Source organism: Acomys minous (assembly GCF_964271855.1).
Source record: "Acomys minous genome assembly, chromosome: 14".
Classification (NCBI taxonomy): Eukaryota; Metazoa; Chordata; class Mammalia; order Rodentia; family Muridae; genus Acomys; species Acomys minous.
Genome location: NC_140496.1, coordinates 11560706 through 11582436, shown reverse-complemented (window position 1 = coordinate 11582436; position 21731 = coordinate 11560706). Strand labels below are relative to the sequence as shown.

The 21731-nt window shown below is 48.9% G+C and overlaps 1 protein-coding gene and 1 pseudogene across 2 annotated transcripts; one reads left to right on the top strand and one right to left on the bottom strand.

Moving 5' to 3' along the window:
• Nucleotides 1–301: 301 nt before the first annotated feature.
• Nucleotides 302–18135, top strand: ATMIN (ATM interactor). Its single transcript, XM_084755990.1, has 4 exons — nt 302–658; nt 9865–9990; nt 11615–11814; nt 14051–18135. Exons 1-4 carry the CDS (start codon nt 335–337, stop codon nt 15852–15854), a joined length of 2454 nt encoding a protein of 817 aa, XP_084612116.1. The 5' UTR covers nt 302–334; the 3' UTR covers nt 15855–18135.
• On the bottom strand, nt 11823–13476 carry LOC311582748 (large ribosomal subunit protein uL23-like; annotated as a pseudogene). The gene has a single exon. The product of its transcript is annotated as a large ribosomal subunit protein uL23-like (transcript).
• Nucleotides 18136–21731: the final 3596 nt, after the last annotated feature.

The window sequence follows — 21731 nt, the reverse complement described above, 5'->3', positions numbered from 1 at the left end:
GAATGGTGTACAGTATAAAATATTCCTAATTATAAGACAACAACCAAAAAAAAAAAAGTTAAACCTAAAAGCATCCCTTTTTCTTCTATCCAGCTGTTGTCTTAAGCTCAGGTCCCTAGGCAGAAGATTGGGTGTGGGTCCATGGAACCCATCCAATTCACCTGTTCTGGCAGCAGTTGGATGCGCCTCCGATGAGCGCTCGCCGCGGCCGGCTGGGGGCGCTGCGGCAGCCTCCCGGCCGGATGCTAATGAGCCCGGCGGCCCCGCCCCCTGCCGGAAGTGGCTACGGCGGGGGCGGGCACAGCGAGAGGGGTCTGGCGGCCGTGCGGGAGCCATGGCGGCAACGGAGGCGGCGGCGGCTGAGTCTGCGGCTCCGGTCCCGGGTGTCCCGGTCATGCCGGCGAGCACGCGGGGAGCCGCCGCCGCCTCAAGCCCGTGGGGGCCGTCGGTGTCGCGGCTGCAAGGCAGCCGACCTCGACTGGCCAGGGCTCAGGCCGCGGCCCCAGTGCCGCCGGCCCGGGAGCTGATCCAGCCGTCTGTGAGCGAGCTGTCCCGGGCTGTGCGCACCAATATTCTGTGCACTGTGCGCGGCTGCGGCAAAATCCTGCCCAACAGTCCTGCTCTCAACATGCACCTAGTCAAGAGCCACCGACTGCAGGTGAGCGGGCCGCGGCGGGGACGCGGGGTGTGCGGGGTGTGCGCGGTGCCCGGCCACCTGCGCCCGACCGTGCACGGCGAGAGCGCGGGGCGCGCACACGCACCGGGGCCAGCCGCTTCTCGGTGGCGTGCCCACAGCACCTCAGCGAGCTGCCTGTTTACCCGAGTTCCGAGGATGAGCGACAGGCGATGCCACCGAGGCACCCAGGTGCAACCCCACAGGCTTTCCACCCCGCCCACGAAGCTGCCGGAGGGTCCTACCCGGTCATTCCAAAGCAGCTGCAGGTTGGGCACTTGAGCTACAAGTTTCACAAGGTTGCTAAGATCAACTCTGCTCTGGAATGAGACGGGAGGGAGGTTTCTGCCTTGGATCTTTAGGAGGAGGTCCGCCGGTACATAATTTTACAGTAGTCTGAGCAAGACTGCCCTGTGTTACATAAAAGGGGACGGTGACTTTCAAACCTATGGAAGTCTCTGGAAGGTTGGGAAGCATCAGATGTTGGGACCCCACACTAGACCTCTTTAGCCACAGCTTCTTAGCTTTTACAGTAGGACGCTTCCTTTCACCGTCAGATCTCCATCCCAGCCGTGCTGTAGTTGGAAAACGCAAGTCACTGAAAGCACTTGATTTGACTCATTCATTACTCAGAGGCTTGCAGGATATGTCTGACCTTCAGGTAACTCCACCTTGGGCCCTTCCCATGAGAGCTGAGCAGCTGCAACTCTGAGGTTTTGCTCCTCCTGTAGGCCGTCTCTGTTGATCCTGAGGGGTGACCTGCGACTTGGCTGCGCACAAGAGGCAGCAGTGATCTCGTAGAAAGGTCAGTCAGGAAATGTCAGCAGGAGCATGCTGAGGGAATTCTGGGCAAAAGTTTGCGCCCCCTTCCACAACACAAGTACAGCTCACCCTGGGCTTCAGTCTGCAGTTTTTCTCATTCATCCGAAATGTTTCCTCTCACCTCGGTTTAGGTGAGTGAAGAGTGAGGGTGTCTGTAAGAATTCTACACCCTAACCCCTCCGTTCCTTGGAGCTTTCATTCAACAACCAGTGTTGTCCCCTTGCAGATAGGATAGTTCATGTGTTGTTGTAGCCCAGGCTATCCTCATACTTACTGTGTTGCTGAGGATAACCTTGAACTCCACCTCCCAAATGCTGAGACTGCAGGTGTGCACCGTTGAGATCAAACCCAGGACTTCCTGGATGCTAGGCAGGCACTCTTCAGAGGTACATCCCCAGCCCCAGGTGCTATGTTTCGGGTCACAGAAGCGAAGCTGCTGTTCTGACCAAAACCTTACTCAGTGTTGGCTGCAGTGACTCTGGCCTGCATTTCTTAGCAAGTGATTTGTTCTTTTCCCTGGAGCCACTGTTAGGAGCACTATACCCAAAAAAAGTTGGTCGTGCCTTGGAAGCATAAAGGCCACTGGCTGTGGAGAGTAGTTTGACGATGTACAGTGGATTCTGATTTTTTTTAAGTGCCCAAAGCTCAGAAATACACAAGAGGCCATAACAGGTGACAGAAGGAACATGTCTGAGCCAATACAGGTTTGGTTTGGATTGGTTCAGTTCTCAAGCAGGGTCTCTATGTAGCCCTGGCTAGCCTAAACTCACTATGTAGACCAGGGTAGCCTCAAACTTACTGGGAATGAATGTTCCTGCCTCTACCTCCCAAGTGCTGGGACTACCGTGCACCAGCCATGCCCTGCTCTAGCCAATTTGAATGCCAACCGTGAGAGCTTTGCTCAGATTTGAGCGAGTTGGAATACCAGTGTCCTCGCTTGCCTAGAGTGTGTGTGAGGTCATTCTTTCCAGAATCATCCTTCATCTCTCAGGTTCTCTTATCTGGAGATAGCAGTAAACAGGCCGGTCCATTCCTGAGCCCAGATATTGAGCAACAGAAAGGTGAACTGTTGGGAGAAGATGGCTGCCTAGTCTCTGGAGGCTTCTGTCCTGCAGCATTTAAGCAGCCTCAGACCTGTGGCTGCTGTGTCCTGTCAGGCAGCTCACTTCCCTGTAACCTCTGCCTTGGTAAGCTCAGGGCCTTCAGCCCCTAGGCAGCTGTTGTCTGTTGGAAAGGAGCCCGTGGGACACAGCCATACCTTTATGGTAAGGCCTCAGCACAGCAGCTGTGCGTAGCCTCAGGCTGACCACTAGCCAGAGGCTTTTCAGTTCAAGTCTTGGCTGTGTTTTTCTCAAAATACTGTGAGGAAGAAGAGTGTGGCATGGGGACAAATGGTCCCCAGAAGGCCCTGTGTGTTTTGGGGAGCAGGATTGGTCAGTTCCTTGTGCTCACCCGCTTCCCTCTCTAAAGCTACTCAGAGACTGCCTGATTGCCTGACTTTATCTTTAATTTTCTTTTTTTTTTTTTTTTACATTTTTTTCTCCTTTATTAATTTATTCTTGTTACATCTCAATGGTTATCCCATCCCTTGTATCCTCCCATTCTTCCCTCCCTCCCAATTTCCCCTTATTCCCCTCCCCTATGACTGTTCCTGAGGGGGATTACCTCCCCCTCTATATGATCATAGGGTATCAAGTCTCTTCTTGGTAACTTGCTGTCCTTCCTCTGATTGCCACCAGGTCTAATTTCTTATTTTGTTTTGTTTTTTGAGAGGTGGTTTCTCTGTGTAGCCTTGGCTGTCCTGGACTCAACTTTGTAGATCAGGCAGTCCTCAAACTCACAGCAATCCCCCTGCCTCTGCCTCCTTGGTGCTCAGATTAAAGGTGTGGGCCACCGTGCTCTAATTTCATTTTTATATTTATTTTTCTTTTGAGACAGTATTTCTCTGTGTAGCCCTGGCTGTACTGGAATTGACCCTGCAGACCGGGCTGGCCTCAAACTCACAGCGATTCCCCTGCCTCTGCCTCCCAAGTGCCGGGATTAAAGGCGTGCACCACTGCCACCACCCAGCTCGCCTGACTTTTTTAAGTAGATTTTTTTTTTAAGTTTTGTGTGCCTGTGTGTTGATATATGCACTCAAGTATAGGTGCCCTAGGAGCTCAGAGAGGACGTTGACTCCCCTGGAGCTAGAGTTTCAGGTCGTTGTGAGCCACCTGACCTGCATGGGTGCTGGGAACTGAATTCAGGTCCTCTACAAGAAAAATAAAGTTTTAGCCACTCCTTGCCGTTTCTCCAGCCCCATGCTGACTGCCGTTCTTCAACTCAATGGGAATTTTCATTGTCTTGGCTACAGCAACTTGAATGATTCTAATTTCTTTCCTTGTCTTTCTGGCCGCGATGCCTTTTTATTCTCCCCCCCCCCCCCCCCCCCGCTGCTGTTGTGTGGTTATTTTATTCTGATCCCTCCCCCTGCCTCATACCTAAGCCCTTCTGAAGGACGGTGATGTGAGTAAGGCTGCGGAGCTGCAAGCAGCCTCTGGGGCTGTGTGGGCTTTCAGAATAAGTGTCTGCTCCACGCCCGGAAAAGAAATCAGCCAGCCATGCCTGCCAGTGGGCTCAGCAGGGAGAGGGGGCAGTGATGCTTTGGAGTGAGCACCTAAGTGATCCAGAGGACGAGTGGGAGGCAGCAGGCTCTGCCTTGCTGCGGGAGCAGCATTTGAAGGCAGTGAAGGGTGCGGGTGGGCACTTACAGAGCCTGTTCTCGAGCAGCATGCATCTGTTCAAAGCCCAGCTTAGTGCATTCTGTATGCTGCTCCTTCCAGGGGTATGTCTTCAGCAGCATTGTCTTAGAGAGGAAAGAGAGGCTGTGGCAAGCTGCTCCGTGAACCACGTTATACGGCCATTACTGGCTTCCCGTTTACAATGGGCTCCTTGGGTACTTTCTGCTAGGCAGTTCACGGTCTTTCTTGCCTCTCCTCGTCAGCCACACACCCCCTCGCCCTCCTTTTCCTCTTCTTTAAAGTATTTTTATTTTTGTTTGTGCGTATGTGTGCATGGCAAAAGTGTGGACATGTACTGGGTCCCCTGGAGCTGGAGTTAGAAATGGTGCTGAGCTGGGAACTGAACTCTGCAAGAGCAGCAAGTGCTCCTAGCCACTGAGCCATCTTGTCAGCCCATCCGCCCCGCTTTATTTGCGTATTCTTTCCAATCTTGTTTCTTTGGCGGTTTTGTTCTGCAGTGCTGAGGACGGAACCTGGGGGTTCACTCCTGCTGGCAGGTGCTTTTTACCGAGCCAGGCCCTCGCCCCCTCCCCCCCCCCCGCCGCCATTTTGTTTTGGGACTGCCTTCTCTTCTGCAAATTCTTAAAACATTTGAATATTATAATTGAAATTTAATTATTATTTATTTGATATTATTAATGGTTAATAGTATTTAAATAAAATGTCTCCACATTTCCATCTGAGAAAGGGAGTATTTGGCTGGGAGTAGAGCACCTTATAAGCACAAAGTAAAGTAAAAGGAGGGCACAGCAGTGTAGTCCTGGAAGGTACACACTCTCCTTCCTGTCACACACAACACATATCCTCCAACTGGCAAGTGTCCTTGGCTGTGTCGAGGACAGCAGATAAAAACACTGCTTTCTACTGTGACTCCTGTTGTAGTGTGCCTTTGCCTCCTCTCCCCAGCCGACCTTTGAACTCATTATCTCAGAACAAGTATAGAGAAACCTCAAAGCTACGTGGGCATCTATGATAAAGGAGTTGGCCCCCAGAAAGAGGGAGTGTGCGTGCGATGGGTGGTTGCTGTGGCCGAGGGGTTATTAGCATCCACTTGAACGAGTTCTGTGGTCTCATCCCCACATAAACTACAGTTCCGGCACTCACGGGCCAGGTGAGCATCTAGGACAGCGCACAAGCTTGCAGTGAGCACTTGCTGGGTTCAGAATACCCCCAGAGCCAATGGGTAACACAAACGAAATGGCTAACGACTTAAAATCACGGGCTGAGCTCACAAACTCCAAATCCAGAACTCTTTGAGCACCAGTCTGAAGCTCAAAGCCCTTCAGATCTGGGAGCAGATCTGGGGGGGGGGGTCTTCCCTAGGGATACTGAGACAGTAACATCTACACAAATGTTTGAATCTTACAGTCAGTTCTGATCCCAAGAACTTTGTAAAGGACATTTCAGTCTGAATTCCATTCTGTGCAACAAGCCAGGCATGGTAGTGCACACCTTTAATCCCAGCACTCAAGGCAGAGGAAGACGGATCTCTGTGAGTTCGAGGCCAGCCTGGTCTACAAAGTGAGTCTAAGACAGCCAAGGCTACACAGATAAACCCTGTCTCAAAAAACCAAAACAAAACATTCAGCGTAACAGTAATGCAAGAGAGGGCGGGGGCTCAGCTGGTGAGATCTGCCCTGGGTGGCAGTGGGAAGCTGTTAGAAATGATCTGCACAAGTGGCACGATGGAAGGTAGTTTCTACAGTCATTATCTGGCTAAAAATTTAACATCTTTAAAATTAATTTTAAGGTATTAATTAAAGAAATAGCTCAATGGGACGCTCACAACCACTTGTAACCCTAGTTACAGATTCTCTGACACCCTCCCCTGGCTTCCACAGGCCCTCACGTGTTTGTGGTATGCGAACACTCATGCGTGCACACATGGCCTGGGAGCTGATGAGAGAGACAGCTCCTGAGTATGAACTGTCCGGAAGGAACTCCATCGTGGATGTGTGAATTAAGCAATTGGGAAGCATCTTTCAATCGAGCACACTCAGCCTTTCCCTCTTGCTGATAATACTCCCCAGGGAATGTATAAGTTAGTTCAGAAGTTTTCTATTAAAACATACGATAAATTGATCAACGGAATGAGGTTGGTAGTGAGGGACATTGTTAGTTGTCATTAAATAGCAGGTGTCAATGTTCAGCAAAAGCTGTGGTCAGTTAGACCAGTGGTTCTCAACCTGTGGGTCACTACCCCTTTGAGGGTCAAATATCATATATCCTGTATAGAAGATATTTATATTACAGTTCACAGCAGTAGCAAGATTACAATTAGGAAGTAGCAACAAAATAATTTTATGGTGGGGGGGTGGTCACCATAACACGAGGAACTGCGTTAGGAATGCTAAGAACCACTGCTCTAGACTGTGCTGTGACTTGGTCCTGGTGAGTGGGCCAGCACAGAACCCTGGGAGGAGCAACTACATCCGAAGTGAACAAAGACACACGATGGAATCTGAACAAAACAATGCTGTTTTCCCCCTCAGTGAGCGGGCAGTCAGCAAGGCCACATGTACATCTAAGAACCAGGGGAAGCCTAATGTAACCGTGACCCTAACCCTAACCCCACACTCTGAGTGCACAGCAGACAGGGAGGAGGGTGTGGCCCGGGCCCATGTGCCTCTTAGCAGGATGCCAGAGGAATGGGATTTCTAGGTGTTCTGCAGCCTCTGGCACCTGAACCTGCCACCCATTTCTTTTCTGATGACCTGAAGACAGGCAGGACACCACCCACCCCTCTTTTAGAGCCAGCTTATGGCGGTGTCAGACAAGAATTATGTCTGAAGCCACCAAGAGTCTCAGGCCACACACCTGAATTTGATCCTCCCTTGAACCCAAGTATAATGCCTGGTGTGGTACAGTCACGTGTGCTTATAATCCCAGGGCCAGCAAAGTTCCAGGCCATGAGAGACTTTGCCTCATTCCTGAGTTCAAATCCCAGCACCCACCTGGCAGCTCAAGACTGTGTAACTCCAATATCTGACACTCTCATAGACACACATACAGGCAAAACCCAAATGCACATAAAATATAAACTCCTCCCAGTTGACGTCACTTATAGCCTGGTGTGATGGTTTGTGTAAGTATAGACCTGTGTACTCCAAAGACTGAAGGAGGAGGCTTGCTTGAGCCTCAGAGCTACCCTGAGCAACATATTAAAAGCCATGTCTCTTTAAATACTTATATTTTATTTGTTATTTTATTGTTGTTGTTGTTGTTAATGGGGAAATGGCTCCCTTATGGATGTCACAGGACAACTTTTAGGAAATGGTTCACTCCTATCATTGGTTCTGGGGTTGTACTCAGGTCAGCAGACTTACACAGCAAGTTTCTTTTTTTACCTGTGGAGTCATCTCATTGGCTCAGAATTTTTTTAATTGAATAAGTAAGTAAATAAATAAGTGAATAAATAAAACATTTGAAAAGCTGGGCGTGGTAACACAAACATTATGGGGTAGATGGACAGTTCAGGGCCAGCCTGGACTACCTAGTGAGGCCTTGTAAAGGGAAGTTCAGGAGGAAAAGCTGCAGATGGTAAAATACTGGGCTAGGAAAAATTGAATTGCCCTTAGCAAAACCTTACCAGACCTGCGAGGTGGCTCAGTGGTTAAGAGTATCTGAGTTCAATTTCTAGCATCCACATGGCAGCTCACAACCACCTGACCTCCAGATCCAGAGGCTCTGATGCCCTCTCTGGCCTCAGTAGGCAGCAGGCACACAAAGCACCTGTATACATAAAACAACAAAAGGGTTAATAGAAAGTACATAGGGCAGCACTAGGCATTGTACTGCTCACTGCACTGCAAACAGCCAGTGTGTACATTCAGACTACTGCTGCAGCTACTGCAGGTGACAGGATGATAATCAGATCAAAGAAAGCCCCAGCTGGAGATACAGCTCAGTAGTAGAGCACTCGCCTAGACAGGTGAGGCCTAAGGTCAATCCTTGGTATAACAGGCAGGGGGAGGGGGGCCTTTGTGTAGTCCGGGAGGTGGCTCAGTTATAAAGTGCATGTAATGAGAGCATGAGGATCCAAGCTTGGAGGCCATGCCTACATTAGCTCTGGGGAGGGAAGGCAGGCAGGGAGGTCCCTGAGCCCTGAGCCACCAGCCTAGTGGAGTTAATGAGCCCCAGGCTCAGTGAGTGTGGCGTTCAGGATTCTCTAGTAAGAGAACTTAGCGCATGAATCTCTCTTTGTGAAGAAAGGGGCTGTGCTGGGATGACTTACAGGCTGCAGTCCAGCTAATCCAACAATGGCTGGTTGTGAAGAGAAAGTCCAAGAATCCAGTAGTTGCTGGGTCCCCAAGGCTGAGTGTCTCAGTTGGTCTTCAGTGTGTGCTGGAGTCCAGGAGAAGTCTCTGATGCCGGTGAAGGGGTGGAGGTGCTAGCCAGGAGAGCAAGCAGGCAGAGCAAGAGCTTCCTTCTCCCCTGTCCTGTGCAGACTTCCAGCAGAAGGTATGGCCCATATCAAGATCCAGGTTAAAGGTGTTCTCTCTTCCTTCCTCAGAGGTCCAGACTAGGGGTGGATCCACCCACTCCAACCCAAGCCAACGATCTCTCACAGGTGTGCCCTCCATTTGTGGATTGTAGTTCATTCCAGATGTAGTCAAGTTGACAACCAAGAATAGCCATCACAGTGAGGGACCATGTCTCCAAAAAACAGGATGGCAGGCCAGTGAGACACCCCACCAGGTCAAGGTGCTAGGCTGCCAAGCCAAATGATGAAAAGGCAACCCCTGGACCACGACGTGATAGAGTAGGAGACTTTTACAAACTGTCCTCTAACTTCTATATGTGTGCTGTGGCACATGGACACATATACTAAATAAATAAGTAAACATAATTTTTAAAAATGATTTATTCAGAGCCAGGTGTGGTGGCACGCACCTTTAATCCCAGCACTCAGGAGGCAGAGGAAGGTGGATCGCTGTGAATTCAAGGCCAACCTGGTCTACAAAGCAAGTCCAGGACAGCCAAGGCTATATAGAGAAACACTGTCTTGAAAAACCTAATAATAATAATAATAATGATAATAATAATTATTATTATTATTCAGATTACATCCCAGTTGTTATCCCCTCACTTGTATCTTCCTGTCCCCCCCCATAAACATAATTTTTAAAGTAAAAAAAATGAAGAATGATCTAGGAAGACACCTGATGTTGACTTCTGACTTCTATACACTTGCACAGCATGCATGTGCACTTTCATTATGTTTGAGGACACACACACACGGTGTACCCAAAGAGGCTCAGGTCCAAAACATCTGGATGAGGATCACAGGAGGAAGGTCAAGCCTGGTAGGAGGGGAGCGCTCCTACTTGCACACAAGATGACTGACAGATAGAGAGATGCCTATTTCCTTTATTTCTACCACCAGCCTGTTGTGGTAGATTTTGTAAGACAACTGCTGAGCCAGCTGTGGTAGTGCACACCTGTAATTACAGGTGGGCCTCTAATTTTGAGGCCAGCCTGGTCTACATAGTGAGTTTCAGGCTAGCCAGGACTACATCAAGAGACCCTGTCTTTAAAAAAAAAAAGAAAGAAAGAAAAGATGGTAATTTCTGGATTTTACTTCTACAGGATGGCATAGTAAATCCAACAATAAGAAAAGATTTGAAAACTGTGCCGAAATTCTACTGCTGTCCAATCAAAGGCTGTCCTCGAGGTCCTGACAGGCCTTTTTCTCAGTTTTCTCTGGTGAAACAGGTATGTCACTTACTATACTTTTTCTAAGGTATATGTGTTAATTACTTTCCTGTGACCATGATAAAACACCACAGGACTCTGGTTCAGTTCTCAGCACCCACGTGGCAGCTCACAGCTGTCCTTAGCTGCAGTTCTAGGAAATCCCATACACTTCTTCTGTCCTCTGTATGAACTGCACACACGTGGTTTTGAAATATTCATGCACATAAGTAAATCTTCTTAATATAAATAAATAAAGACACCATGACTAAGGAGCTTATAGAAGGGAGCGTTTATTTGGCGTACAGTTCCAGAGGGCTGAGAGTCCACCGCGGCGGGAAGCTTATCAGCAGGCAGCAGGCATAGTGGCTGGAGCAAAAGCTGAATGCTCGTGTCTTAGGAAGCAGAGGAAACAAACTAGGAATGGCATGTGGCTTCGAAACTTCGAAGTCCGTCCCCAGTGCCACAAGGCCACACCTCCTAAACTTAGCCAGACAGTGCCACCAGTCCAGTGGGGGACCCAGTATTTATATAGCTGAGCCATCAAACCAGCACAAGGGCATAAACTCTGCATGTGCTCTACCTGCTGGTCAAGCATAACCAGACATCCGAATGTGAGTTCTGTGGGAGCTGCTGGCCAGGCCCCTGACAACCGTTCCTCAGTCAGTCTGGGTGAATGTTGAGGCATATTCCAGCCCAGGTTTGTAGAAAACGAAACAAACAATCTAGCCAAGAATTAGACTGTTCTTATGCAGACCCCTGGGTAAATCTGCCTCTGAGGGCAAGGGTAAGACACAGAGCCAGTGCTCTCCCAGGGAGAAGGCGCTTTGGGAGCAGCAAGAGGCTGCTGTGAGGAGGATGGGGTCTAGCTAGTGAGGTGGCTCAACGCCACCTGAAACTCCATGGAAATCTGACCCTTCTTCTGGCCCCACAGACCCAGGGCTCATGTTCACATGTATGCACACAGATGCAGTCAAACGGTTCCTGAGGTTCTGGGGAGACACTGCAGAGACTCTGTGTGTTAGTCAGGGTGACTGTTTCTGTGACGAAACACCATGACCAGGGAAGCAAGCTGGGGAAGCAAGGGTTTATTGGTTTATTCATGCAGCTTACACTTCCACATCATAATCCGTCATTGAAGGAAGTCAGGACAGGAACTCAGAGCAGGAACCTACAGGCAGGGGCTGATGCAGAGGCTGCTTACTGGCTTGCTCATCACGGTCTCTGCTCAGCCTGCTTTCTTATAGAACCCAGGACTACAAGCCAAGGCACAGCCCCACGCACAGCGGGCTGGGCCCTCCCTCTCAATCCCTAATAAGAAAATGCTCTACATCCAGAGCTCATGCAGGCATTTTCTCAACTGAGGCTCCCTCCTTTCAGATAACTGTAGCTTGTGTCAAGTTGACATAGAACTAGCCAACACACTGTATATTCTTGCCCACAGCACTTAAAGTGTAGTTGAGAGTCTGAACACACGGGCTGGTTCCAAGGCAGCCTGCCCACTGTGCATAAGGAGAAGCATATGTTAAACTGAAGTCTGTCTGCTTGCAAATGCTGTACCTGCTGATGGTTGGGAAGCTGGGTGTGTGGGTGGATCTTAATGTGATGCTGTCTCTTGTCTTAACCCCAACTGTGTTCTTTGCAGCACTTTATGAAAATGCATGCCGAAAAGAAGCACAAATGCAGTAAATGCAGCAATTCCTATGGCACCGAGTGGGACCTGAAAAGACATGAGGAGGATTGCGGCAAGACCTTCCAGTGTACGTGTGGCTGTCCCTACGCCAGCAGAACTGCACTGCAGTCTCACATCTACCGAACTGGCCATGAGATCCCTGCAGAACACAGGTAACGCACAGACTAATGATGTTGAGTGCCTGTGATCAGTTAGAAATGGGACTTCCTGGGGAACCAGCCACATAGGGGACAAAAGGAACAGGGGGAAAGCATCTGTGACTCTGAAGAGGATGCTTCTAGAATAGTGGAAGAGCCCCCCTGGGCCAGGATCCTTTCACTCTTGTATTTGAGGCTGGGCCTAATGGTTACAGGTGTGTCTCCATGCTGTAGCTGCCCAAGTCCTGGGGTTATAGGTGTGTCCCCATGCTGCAGCCACCCAGGTGCTGGGGTTACAGGTGTGTCCCCATTCTGCAGCCGCCTAGGTGCTGGGGTTACATGTGTGTCCCCTGCTACAGTGCCCAGAACATCCTGAGATGCTGACCCAGGTACTTTTTTTTTTTTTAAGGTTTTTATTTTTACTTACATGATTACGTGTATGTCAGTGTGTGTAAATGACACGTATGAAGATTCCTGCAGAGGCCATAAGAGGGCATTGGACCCCCTGGAGCTGGAGTTAGAGGCAGTTGTGAGCTGTCCAATGTGGGTGCTGGTCTTCTGGAAAAGCAGCAAGTGCTTGTAACCACTGAGCCACCTCTCCAGCATACGGTCCCTAATCCTCCCTTTCTATTCCCACTTGAAAATTGCAACTTTCAGCATCTTCTCTCTAGAGAAACAAATTGCTGAGAGCTAAAAGTTATGTCAGGACTTAGGGTTTCATTCTGTCTGTTTACTTGCACTCTGTGGTGCTGAGGATTGAATCTGGGGCCTCATGCATAGAGTTACATCCAGTCCTCATTTTACTTTCTTTTTACTTTTATTTTTATTTTTGGTATTGTGAAAAAAGTGTCTATTTAGAAGTAGCCAACTGGACTGAGTCTAGATGATCCCAGTCTTGCTGGCAACATCCAGGGCGTTGCAATCAGGGGTCAGCTGAACACATGCCTCCTTCTCCGTCAGGCATTAACAGGGTGTTGACTTTGGCCACATCAGTGTCGTAGAGTTTCTTCACAGCCTGTTTGACCTGATGCTTGTTGGCCTGGACATCCACAATGACCACTAGTGTGTTGTCCTCTATCTTCTTCATGGCTGACGCGGTGGTCAGGGGGAACTTGATGGTGCCATAGTGGTCAAGCTTGTTTCTCCTGGGTGCGCTCTTTCGAGGGTCTTTGGCTGCCTCTGGAGCTGCAGGGTCTTGGGCTGCCAGAAGTGCGAATCTTCTTCTTTTTGTGGCTGTGGACGCCTTTCAGTACTGCCTTCTTAGCTTTCAGGGCCTTAGCTTTGACTTCAGCTTTGGGAGAGGCAGGAGCTTCCTCCTTAGCTTTCAGCGCCATCTTGGCAAAAAAGCTTCGTTCTTCCCTTTTGACAGCAGCCATGAACTCACTCTGTAGCTTAGGCCACTTTTAAACTTCCAGCCTCCTGTATACCTAGGATTATAATTACAAGCTCAGCTTTAAACTTCATTTAAAAAAAAAAAAACAAATTTATATTTGGTGTAATGGCTTTCTGCTGTAGGTATGATACTTTTAAGCTTCTTGATTTTAAGTTCTGATTTGAAAGATCTAAGCTAAGGGGCCAGCAAGATGGCTCAGTGGCTAAAGGCTCTTCCTGCCTTCAACCCTGACGACCAAAGTTTAAGCCTCAGGACCCACATGGTAGAAGGAGAGAACTGATGCCTCAGAGGTGTTCTGGCTGCCACACACTGGGTGAGCCGTGACACACATGTACACATCAGGTGAGCCGTGACACACATGTACACACAGAATAAGGAAATATAATTGAGGATGGAGTGTATTTCTCACGTGCCTGAAATCCCTTAGGAGGCAGAGGTAGGAGAGGTCCCAAAAGCTAAGGCCAAAGCTAGAATAAGTCCCTGGAGAGAGGGAGCGGGAAAGTGTTTCTGAGTTCAGGCCTAACCCTGAGATGCCAAAGAGACGGGTTGCCACTGGCTGGACCCCACCTCTCATGTGGGAGCTGGCACTGATGAGCAAGGAAGGACGATACAGCAGCGTAGTCGGTGAAAGCTCCATTCCAGGGGCTGGAGAGATGGCTCAGCGGTGTCAGGCTGCTCTCAACCACCCATAGCTCCAGCTCCCGGGAATCCATTACCCATTTCCAGCCTTTGTGGCCATGGACACATGACCACCACAGAGGCGCACCCATGCACATAAATGACTTTTTAAAATAAATCTTTTTCCTTTTAAGTTTTAATTTTAAATTGGTTTTATTTTTGCTTTGTCACTGTTTCCAGAGACCCTCCTAGTAAAAAAAGGAAAATGGAAAGCTACCTGCAAAGCCAAAAGTTATCCAGTAAAATTGAGCCACTGAGTGACCAACCAGCCCTTCACCAAGACTCTCATGAACTAGAAACTGCAGAAGTAAAGCTAGCAGCGTCATTTGAAGACTCGTGCGGCTCCCACCCCAAAAAGCAGAGCGTCCCACCTCCTCCCAGGTGCCCCCAGAAGCTGCTTTTACCAAAGCCCAAGGTGGCTCTGGTCAAACTTCCAGTCATGCAGTTTTCACCCGTGCCTGTCCTGGTGCCTGCAGCCGAGTCCTCGGCTCAGCCTGTGGTGTTCGGTGTGGATCAGGGTTCTGCAGCAGGTGCTGTGCACTTAGTTCCCGTGTCCGTAGGAACCCTGATCCTCAGCCTGGATGCAGAGGCCTGCTCTCTGAAGGAGAGCCTACCTCTCTCAAAAATTGTCAGTCCTATTGTTGAGCCGATCAGTACAGGTGTTCAAGTGAACTTGGGGAGAACTCTCTGTAGTCCTTTACAAGAACTAGGGAGTGCGTGTCAGAAGAGCAGCATTTCCTCAATCAACGTGCAGACGGATCTGTCCTACGCCTCACCCAACATGATACCTTCTGCTCAGTGGCTTAGCCCTGATTCCTCCGTGTCATCGTGTTCTCAGACTGACCTGTCATTTGATTCTCAAGTGTCCCTTCCCATCAGTGTTCACACCCAGACATTGGTGCCCAGCTCTAAGGCCACTTCCTCCATAGCCGCTCAGACGGATGCATTTATAGACTCCTGTTTCCAGCCAGGTGGGATCTCCAGAGAAACCCAAACTGGCAGGATGCAAAACCCCACAGGAGATCCTGTGCAGGTGGGCCACAGTGGCCTGTGTGGGGACATTTTTGAAAGTGTCCATCCATCGTACAGCATTCCCACAGACAACATCATGAGCAGCAGTTTAGTCACCGAGACAGTGGCTCATGGCCTGTTACCTCAGAATGACCCTAAGTTATTAAGCCAAGTCATTGAAAAGTCTGCACCCATGTTAAACTTCAGTGCCCAGAACAGCATGCTTCCGTCACAGACCATGACAGATAATCAGACCCAAACCATGGATTTACTGAGTGACTTAGAAAATATCCTGTCAAGTAATCTGCCTGGTCAAGCTCTGGATAACCGGAGTCTTTTGTCCGACCCGAACCCCGGGCCAGATGCCCAGCTCCCTTCAAGCTCAGCCCAGAATTCTGGGATCGATTTTGATATTGAAGAGTTCCTCTCAGCCTCAAATATCCAGACTCAGACTGAAGAGAGTGAACTCTGCACTGTGAGCACTGAGCCGGCCTTGGAGTCCCTGGACATCGAGACGCAGACTGACTTCTTCCTCACAGACCCCTCCGCGCAGCACTACGGGTTCAGGGGAGGTTCGAGCTTCCTAGGCCTCGAGATGTTTGACACGCAGACCCAGACAGACCTGAACTTCTTCTTAGACAGTAGTCCTCGTCTGGCCCTGGGCAGCATCCTCAAGCACTCCAGCTTCTCCATAAGCACTGACTCTTCCGACACCGAGACCCAAACTGACGGCGGCGCCGCAGCTCGACACGCGCCTGCCCTGGAGGGCAAGGTCCAGTTGAGCAGCACAGAGACGCAGACCATGAGCCCTGGCTTCGAGCCCCTGGGGAACTCGTTCCTCACCAGCAACGAGACCCAGACGGCAATGGACGACTTCCTTCTTGCCGATTTGGCCTGGAATACAATGGAGTCCCAGTTCAGCTCTGTGGAGACCCAGACATGCGCAGAGCTGCACGCCGTCTCCAGCTTCTGAAGGTACAGCCAGGCTCCCCTACCCCCTTCGTGGGTTTAGAACATGGGGAAAGGAAGGCGAGCGGCACCGACGGGGATGTAGCTGGTGGGGCAGCTATGTAGAGTCTGCAGTTCTTGGCGTTTTGTACTTGTGAACACAGGACTGGTGTACAAATGTGAGTGTATTATAAAGTGTAAGGTGTTGATCTTAACGTTTCAATGTTGCCTACGTTTGCTCCTGTGTAGCTTTTCTTTCTACCTTAAAAACAGCATTTCACACTGTAAAGCTTAGAACCATTTAGCTGAAGCCAAGCTTGCCAGGTAGGAGGGCACAAGCTTTACGACTGCTGTAACCAAGTCTCCTGAGCTGCCACCACCTTGCCTTGTCACGTCCCTTCTGACTGGGAAACACCAAGGGAAGCCACCACTCCCCTTAGCTTGTCTGAGAGCTTTTACATAGCCTCTGTTGTCCCGTCTCTCCTGAGCGTGGCTGTGCCAGCTGTGTGTACCATCCTTTTCTCGCTCTGAACTTACTGGCCAGTGTGAGATCGGCAAGCACTTGGTGTAAATAGTAAGAGTAAGGCATTCAAACCGTGGAGACGGGCACCGTGGAACCCTGCCATTTTGTTCATCTCGGCTCATCCTACTTCGGGGAAAAGCTTTCCTCTGCTCTCTGGCTAGCGTTGATCAAGAGGGCCTCTGTGGGACTGCCACACGGCAGCAGGCAGGCAGCTGTGAGCACACAGTGGCTAAGGGCAGTCACTTCTGTCTGCAGCCCAGGGCTTCTAACATTCTATATGTTGGGGTACCTGTGACTCCCACTCTTTGGGCTCGGTTGACTTTACAGAGAGGCTTACAGAACTCAGGGATACTGTTATTGCAAAGGTAGAGTGGGTGAGAAAGGGGCACAGGACTTCCACGCCCTCTGTAGGCACAGCACCCAGCAAGAATCTGCATGTTTAGCCTTCTAGAGTTAATGGCTGCCACGTTGTGTGGGTAGAGTTGCTTCACTTGTTGCCATTGGTAAGCCACGTGGCTGCGAGTGCCACACTTCCTGCTGCATTGGGAGGGTAGGGGTGAAGCTGAAAACGGCCCAGCCTTTCCCATCATTAATTATGTCTTGGTCTGTCCTGAGACTCGTCCCCATCCCAGGAGCTCCCTGGAGGATACCAGCTAACAGTGATCTCATCGCAAGCAAAAGCAAACCATTTCTTCTGAGTATCTTGGGGTCTGGGGAGGTTGTGTGCAAATACATACTTCTCATTGTCACACTTGTCACACTTGCAGCAAACATCCTGCTCCATAACAGAGCATGGGGGGTACCCAAGTGCTGCCCATAATGTACCCACAGACCCTCTAAGAATTAACAAGGGAAGGATGGAGTGAGGAGAAGCTATTTCTGCCCATCCCCCATTAGTACTCTGCACTTGTAATTCTGACATGAGCAGCACGGCCCACAAAGTCTTTCCTTCCGTCCACCCCCATCCCTTCCTTGAAGGAAGCGCTTTAGTCTGGCAAGCATATTATGTGTGCCTTGAGACCAGCAAGTATAGCATAGATCCATCTAGAGTGTGCTAGTCTAGATGCTGTTGTGACATATCCTTTAAAAAGAGACCAATTGCTTCAACAATTAAGAATAGTTTGTACATTCTGAGGGGAGAGTGTGGCCAAGCATGCCTTGGGAGCTCCCTGTGCTAACAAGATGATGGATTCATAGTTGCTGTCCAACTCTGAGGCAAGTCAGAGTGAGCACAGCCTGGGGAACCTTCCCCCCCCCCCACCCCCGCCCCTTGTGGTATATGCTTGTGCTGCCAAAAGCTGAGCCCTCACACTAAAACCTGAAGGGACTGATGATTCATTAAGTGAATTGGTGGTATGGCTGCTATTGTGTCCCATTCAGCCGATGCAAGACTCGGTAATGGGCTAATAACACACTCAGCACATGAACGCAGCCCAGGAGCTAAACGGTGGTTTTGGTCACGGTTGCCTGTGAATGTGAGTTGCAGAACAGACATGAAGCCTTAACTTAGATTTTTCTGTTGCGCCTTAATGCTCAGGCATCTCTCAGTCCTTCAGCTGAGGGGGAGATGCACATCTGCTTGTGGCTTTTTGTAAATAGGAGTGCAGCCATCTACGGCTTGAAGTTTTTGTTTCTGTGGCAATGTCTCTTAATAGTTACAGGGAAAAATGGAGCATGTAATTGTCCTTCATGTGCAAGAACTGTCCCCACAAAACCTTAGTCACCTGAATTCCCCAAGGTTGTTTGTGTACACAAATTCGGTGATTAAAGAGAAGCTGTTCTACCTTTCTGTGTGAGTTTGTCGATGCCCTGACTTTTAATGAACTTGTGTTTCTCAGAAGGTGGTACCGGAATGGCTGTGCTCCCGGCTCCCAAGCAGCTATAACATGGACTACACTGAGAAGGGAGCACGGTCCAGACGGGGCAAATGAACAAAGGACACTGTCTGCTTGCGTCACATCAGCAAGGCTCCTTGTTCTTCTAAGAGACTTAGAGGAAAATATTATCTTACTAAGTAACAAAATAAAAACAGGCCGGGTGGTGGCGCACGCCTTTAATCCCAGCACTCGGGAGGCAGAGACAGGTGGATCACTGTGAGTTCGAGGCCAGCCTGGTCTACAAAGTGAGTCCAGGACAGCCAAGGCTACACAGAGAGACCCTGTCTTGAAAAACAAACAAACAAAAAAAAACAAACAAACAAAATAAAAACATTTGTCACTTGGTCCTAAATCCACAGATTTCACAGGTTAGCATACAAGTATATTGACTCTAATTGACCTTCTGAGCTTGGCATCTTCTTGCTGCTGCCACTACTTGGAACCATTTGAGCTCGGCTGTCTGGTGGTCCTCTGCTTTTCCCGTGCCCCAGGTGAGATGTGGATATATAACTGCATTTTAAATATGTTGATTGGGACTGAATTTAAAACTGATCCCTCTTACCTTTTTTTCTTTTTTTCCTGTGCTGAGCAACTTCAGAAAATGTAGAGTCTAGACACCTTTAATCCCAGCAGAGGCAAAGGCTATTGGACCTTTGGTGAGTTTGAGGCCAGCCTGGTCTACAATGAGTTCCAGGACAGCCATGGCTGTTACACAGAGAAACCCTATTTTGAAAAACAAAACAACAAAAAAGCTAGAGCCCACACTTCAAGGAAACCGTGGCAGAAGTCAGTGCATCTGAACTGACTTGCCATGGACAGATACGTAACCGCTGGAATTCTCAGTGGCAATGGGAGATGGCTCAGGGTCTTAGAGCACTGGCTGCTCTTCCAGAGGTCCTGGGTTCAGTTCTCAGCACCCACATGGCAGCTCACAACCGCCAATGAATCCAGCCCAGGGGATCTGATGACCTTCTCTGACCTCCATGCGTGTGGTACACACATACAATAGACACAATGCTCACTAACATAAATGTGATAAATTTTAACTCTCAGCAACTTCTCTAAAGTTGACACTTTCGTATGACACCAACTTTGGCAGGCCGCTTCAGGAATTGTTTATACTGTTTCAGTTGACAGAAATTATTTTTGTCTCGCTGTGCTTGAGAGTCTGGTAGTGCTAGTAAAACACAGCTTTCAATCCTCTTTTTCCATTTGCACCTTTTTATAGCAAGGTGTATTTTTGTGTTTCTGTAGACACTATGATGCTCAAACTACTGCATCTACTACAAGATGCTGGAGTGAAGCACCGGTCTGTGGGAGGAAGAATGTTACCAGGAGTCATTTTCTTACTGTGTTCCCTCAGCAGAATAGTAGGGCATGTCTTCCCCTAAGCCCCTGACTCAGCTAAGCTAGGTTCTTGGCCACTTTAACAGTGCCCTCTCTCTAGCCCAGTTCAGCTTGTCTCTCTGTGGATGAAGTCATCCCTGACCTTGTCCTGGTTTTGTTGAGATTAGTTCAGGCCACCTGCCAGCCCTGTGATAAGCTGAGGAAAAGGCAAGAAGTGCCTAGAATTCAAGCTCCCATTGGGATTGCCAGTCACTGACACAGGGGAAGCCATGTACCATGTGCCGAGCATGTTGTGATGGAGGTGCCTGTGCCTCTTCCCTCCTAAAGGTGATGGCCTCACTTGGGTCTGGTCTCTAGTGCTCTGCAGACCGCGCACAGACAGCCGGCATATCATTCCTCATCCCTTCATTTCTGATATAAACATTTCCATCAAAACTGCCACCTGGAATTCTGGGGGGACCTGATGGGATTTCCACATGGTTTGGAGTCACTTGAAAAGTAGGGGCTAAATATATATATTACAATCATGCACCACCATGCCCAGTTTTATACAGTCCTGGGGATTGAACCTAGGGCTTTGTACATTAGGCAAGCACCCTCTCTTTTTCAAAGCCCTCCCCCTCAAGGCTTTGAGATCTATGTGGAAGAGGAGGCAGAAAGATTGTAGGAGCCAGAGGTAATAGCTCCAAAGAACGTGGCTTCTACACACAACAGGACTGATGGGCATATGAATTTACAGAGATGCAGTGGCAGCACGCACAGGTTCAACCAGATGGAGACCCAGTACTAAGAGAGGGAAGTAGACATTGACTCCCAACCCTTAACCAAGAAGCTGTAAGCAACTGGGATTCACTGACACAAAGAAACATCTGTTTTCTCCAATGGAGTGTCACTAGGTGTTATCAACTGCACTCCTGGGCAGGCCCATGGCCAGTTAGCCAAGACAAAACAAACTTCATGGTTGACTTTTATGGACTTTTCTTTTTTGGTGGTTTTTTAATTTTGTTTTGTTTTTTTGGCAATTTTTGTTGTTGTTTGTTTGTTTTGTTTTGTTTGGTCTTATTGGCCTTACCCTTTTTTTATTTTGAAAGTGAAGAAGAACATGAAGTTTTGGGTGCAGGGAGATGGAGGGATCTGGGATGAATTGGGGAGGAGAAGGAACGTGATCAAAATATATTGTATTAAAATAATTATTTCTTCTCAACGCATCAGCTTCAAGAAGTGTAGTGAGACACAAATGCTCAACTCCCGTGAACACACTAGAGCTTACACAATGCTTTTGAAAAGAGATTTATATAGGGCATGGTGATGTACTCCTTTAACCCCAGCACTGAGAAGGCAGAGGCAGAAGGATCTCTGAGTTCAAAGGCAGCCTGGTCTATAAAGGGAGTTCCAGGACAGCCAATGATACATAGAGAGATTCTGTTTCAAAAAAACAAAACTAGCCGGGCGTGGTGGCACACGCCTTTAATCCCAGCACTTGGGAGGCAGAGGCAGGCGGATCGCTGTGAGTTCGAGGCCAGCCTGGTCTACAAAGCAAGTCCAGGACAGCCAAGGCTAACAGAGAGACCCTGTCTCAAAAAAAAAAAAAAAATGTTTGGGCTGGAGAGATGGCTCAGAGGTTAAGAGCACTGTCTGCTCTTCCAAAGGTCCTGAGTTCAATTCCCAGCAACCACATGATGGCTCACAACCATCTAGAATGAGACTGGTGCCCTCTTCTGACCTGCAGGTGTACACTGTATGCATTATAAATAATAAAATAAATCTTAAAAAAAAAACTACAGACAAAAAGGGAGGACGACTTTATAAAGAGAATCAAAAGCATTAAAACACCCTCCCCCCCCCCCCCCCGCTTTTGGCCAGCAGTTCTAGAAATGCCAAGAAATAGCCATAAATGTAAACAGAGATTTATGTGAAAACTGCAATATGAAAGAAAAAGCCCCTAAAGCACAGTGTATTGATTACTAAGGCATTTCTGAGGAGAAGAGTGGCGGGCAGCTATTTGCAATTCCACTTAAGAAGTATGCTAATGATATGGGAAGGGGAAAATGATCAAAACATTGTATGAAAGAAATTAATTTAAAAAAGAAAGATTGCAGGCAGCTGTATCAGGCACTTAAATAACTGCCTGGGCTGGGAAGTGTCTAATGCAAAA

Excerpts from the sequence above, each read along its gene's own strand:
- ATMIN (XM_084755990.1), top strand. The coding sequence starts at position 335 with ATGGCGGCAACGGAGGCGGCGGCGGCTGAGTCTGCGGCTCCGGTCCCG. Across the intron at positions 9,991-11,614 it reads AGTTTTCTCTGGTGAAACAG|CACTTTATGAAAATGCATGC; the intron begins GTATGTCACTTA and ends TGTTCTTTGCAG. Across the intron at positions 11,815-14,050 it reads GAGATCCCTGCAGAACACAG|AGACCCTCCTAGTAAAAAAA; the intron begins GTAACGCACAGA and ends CACTGTTTCCAG.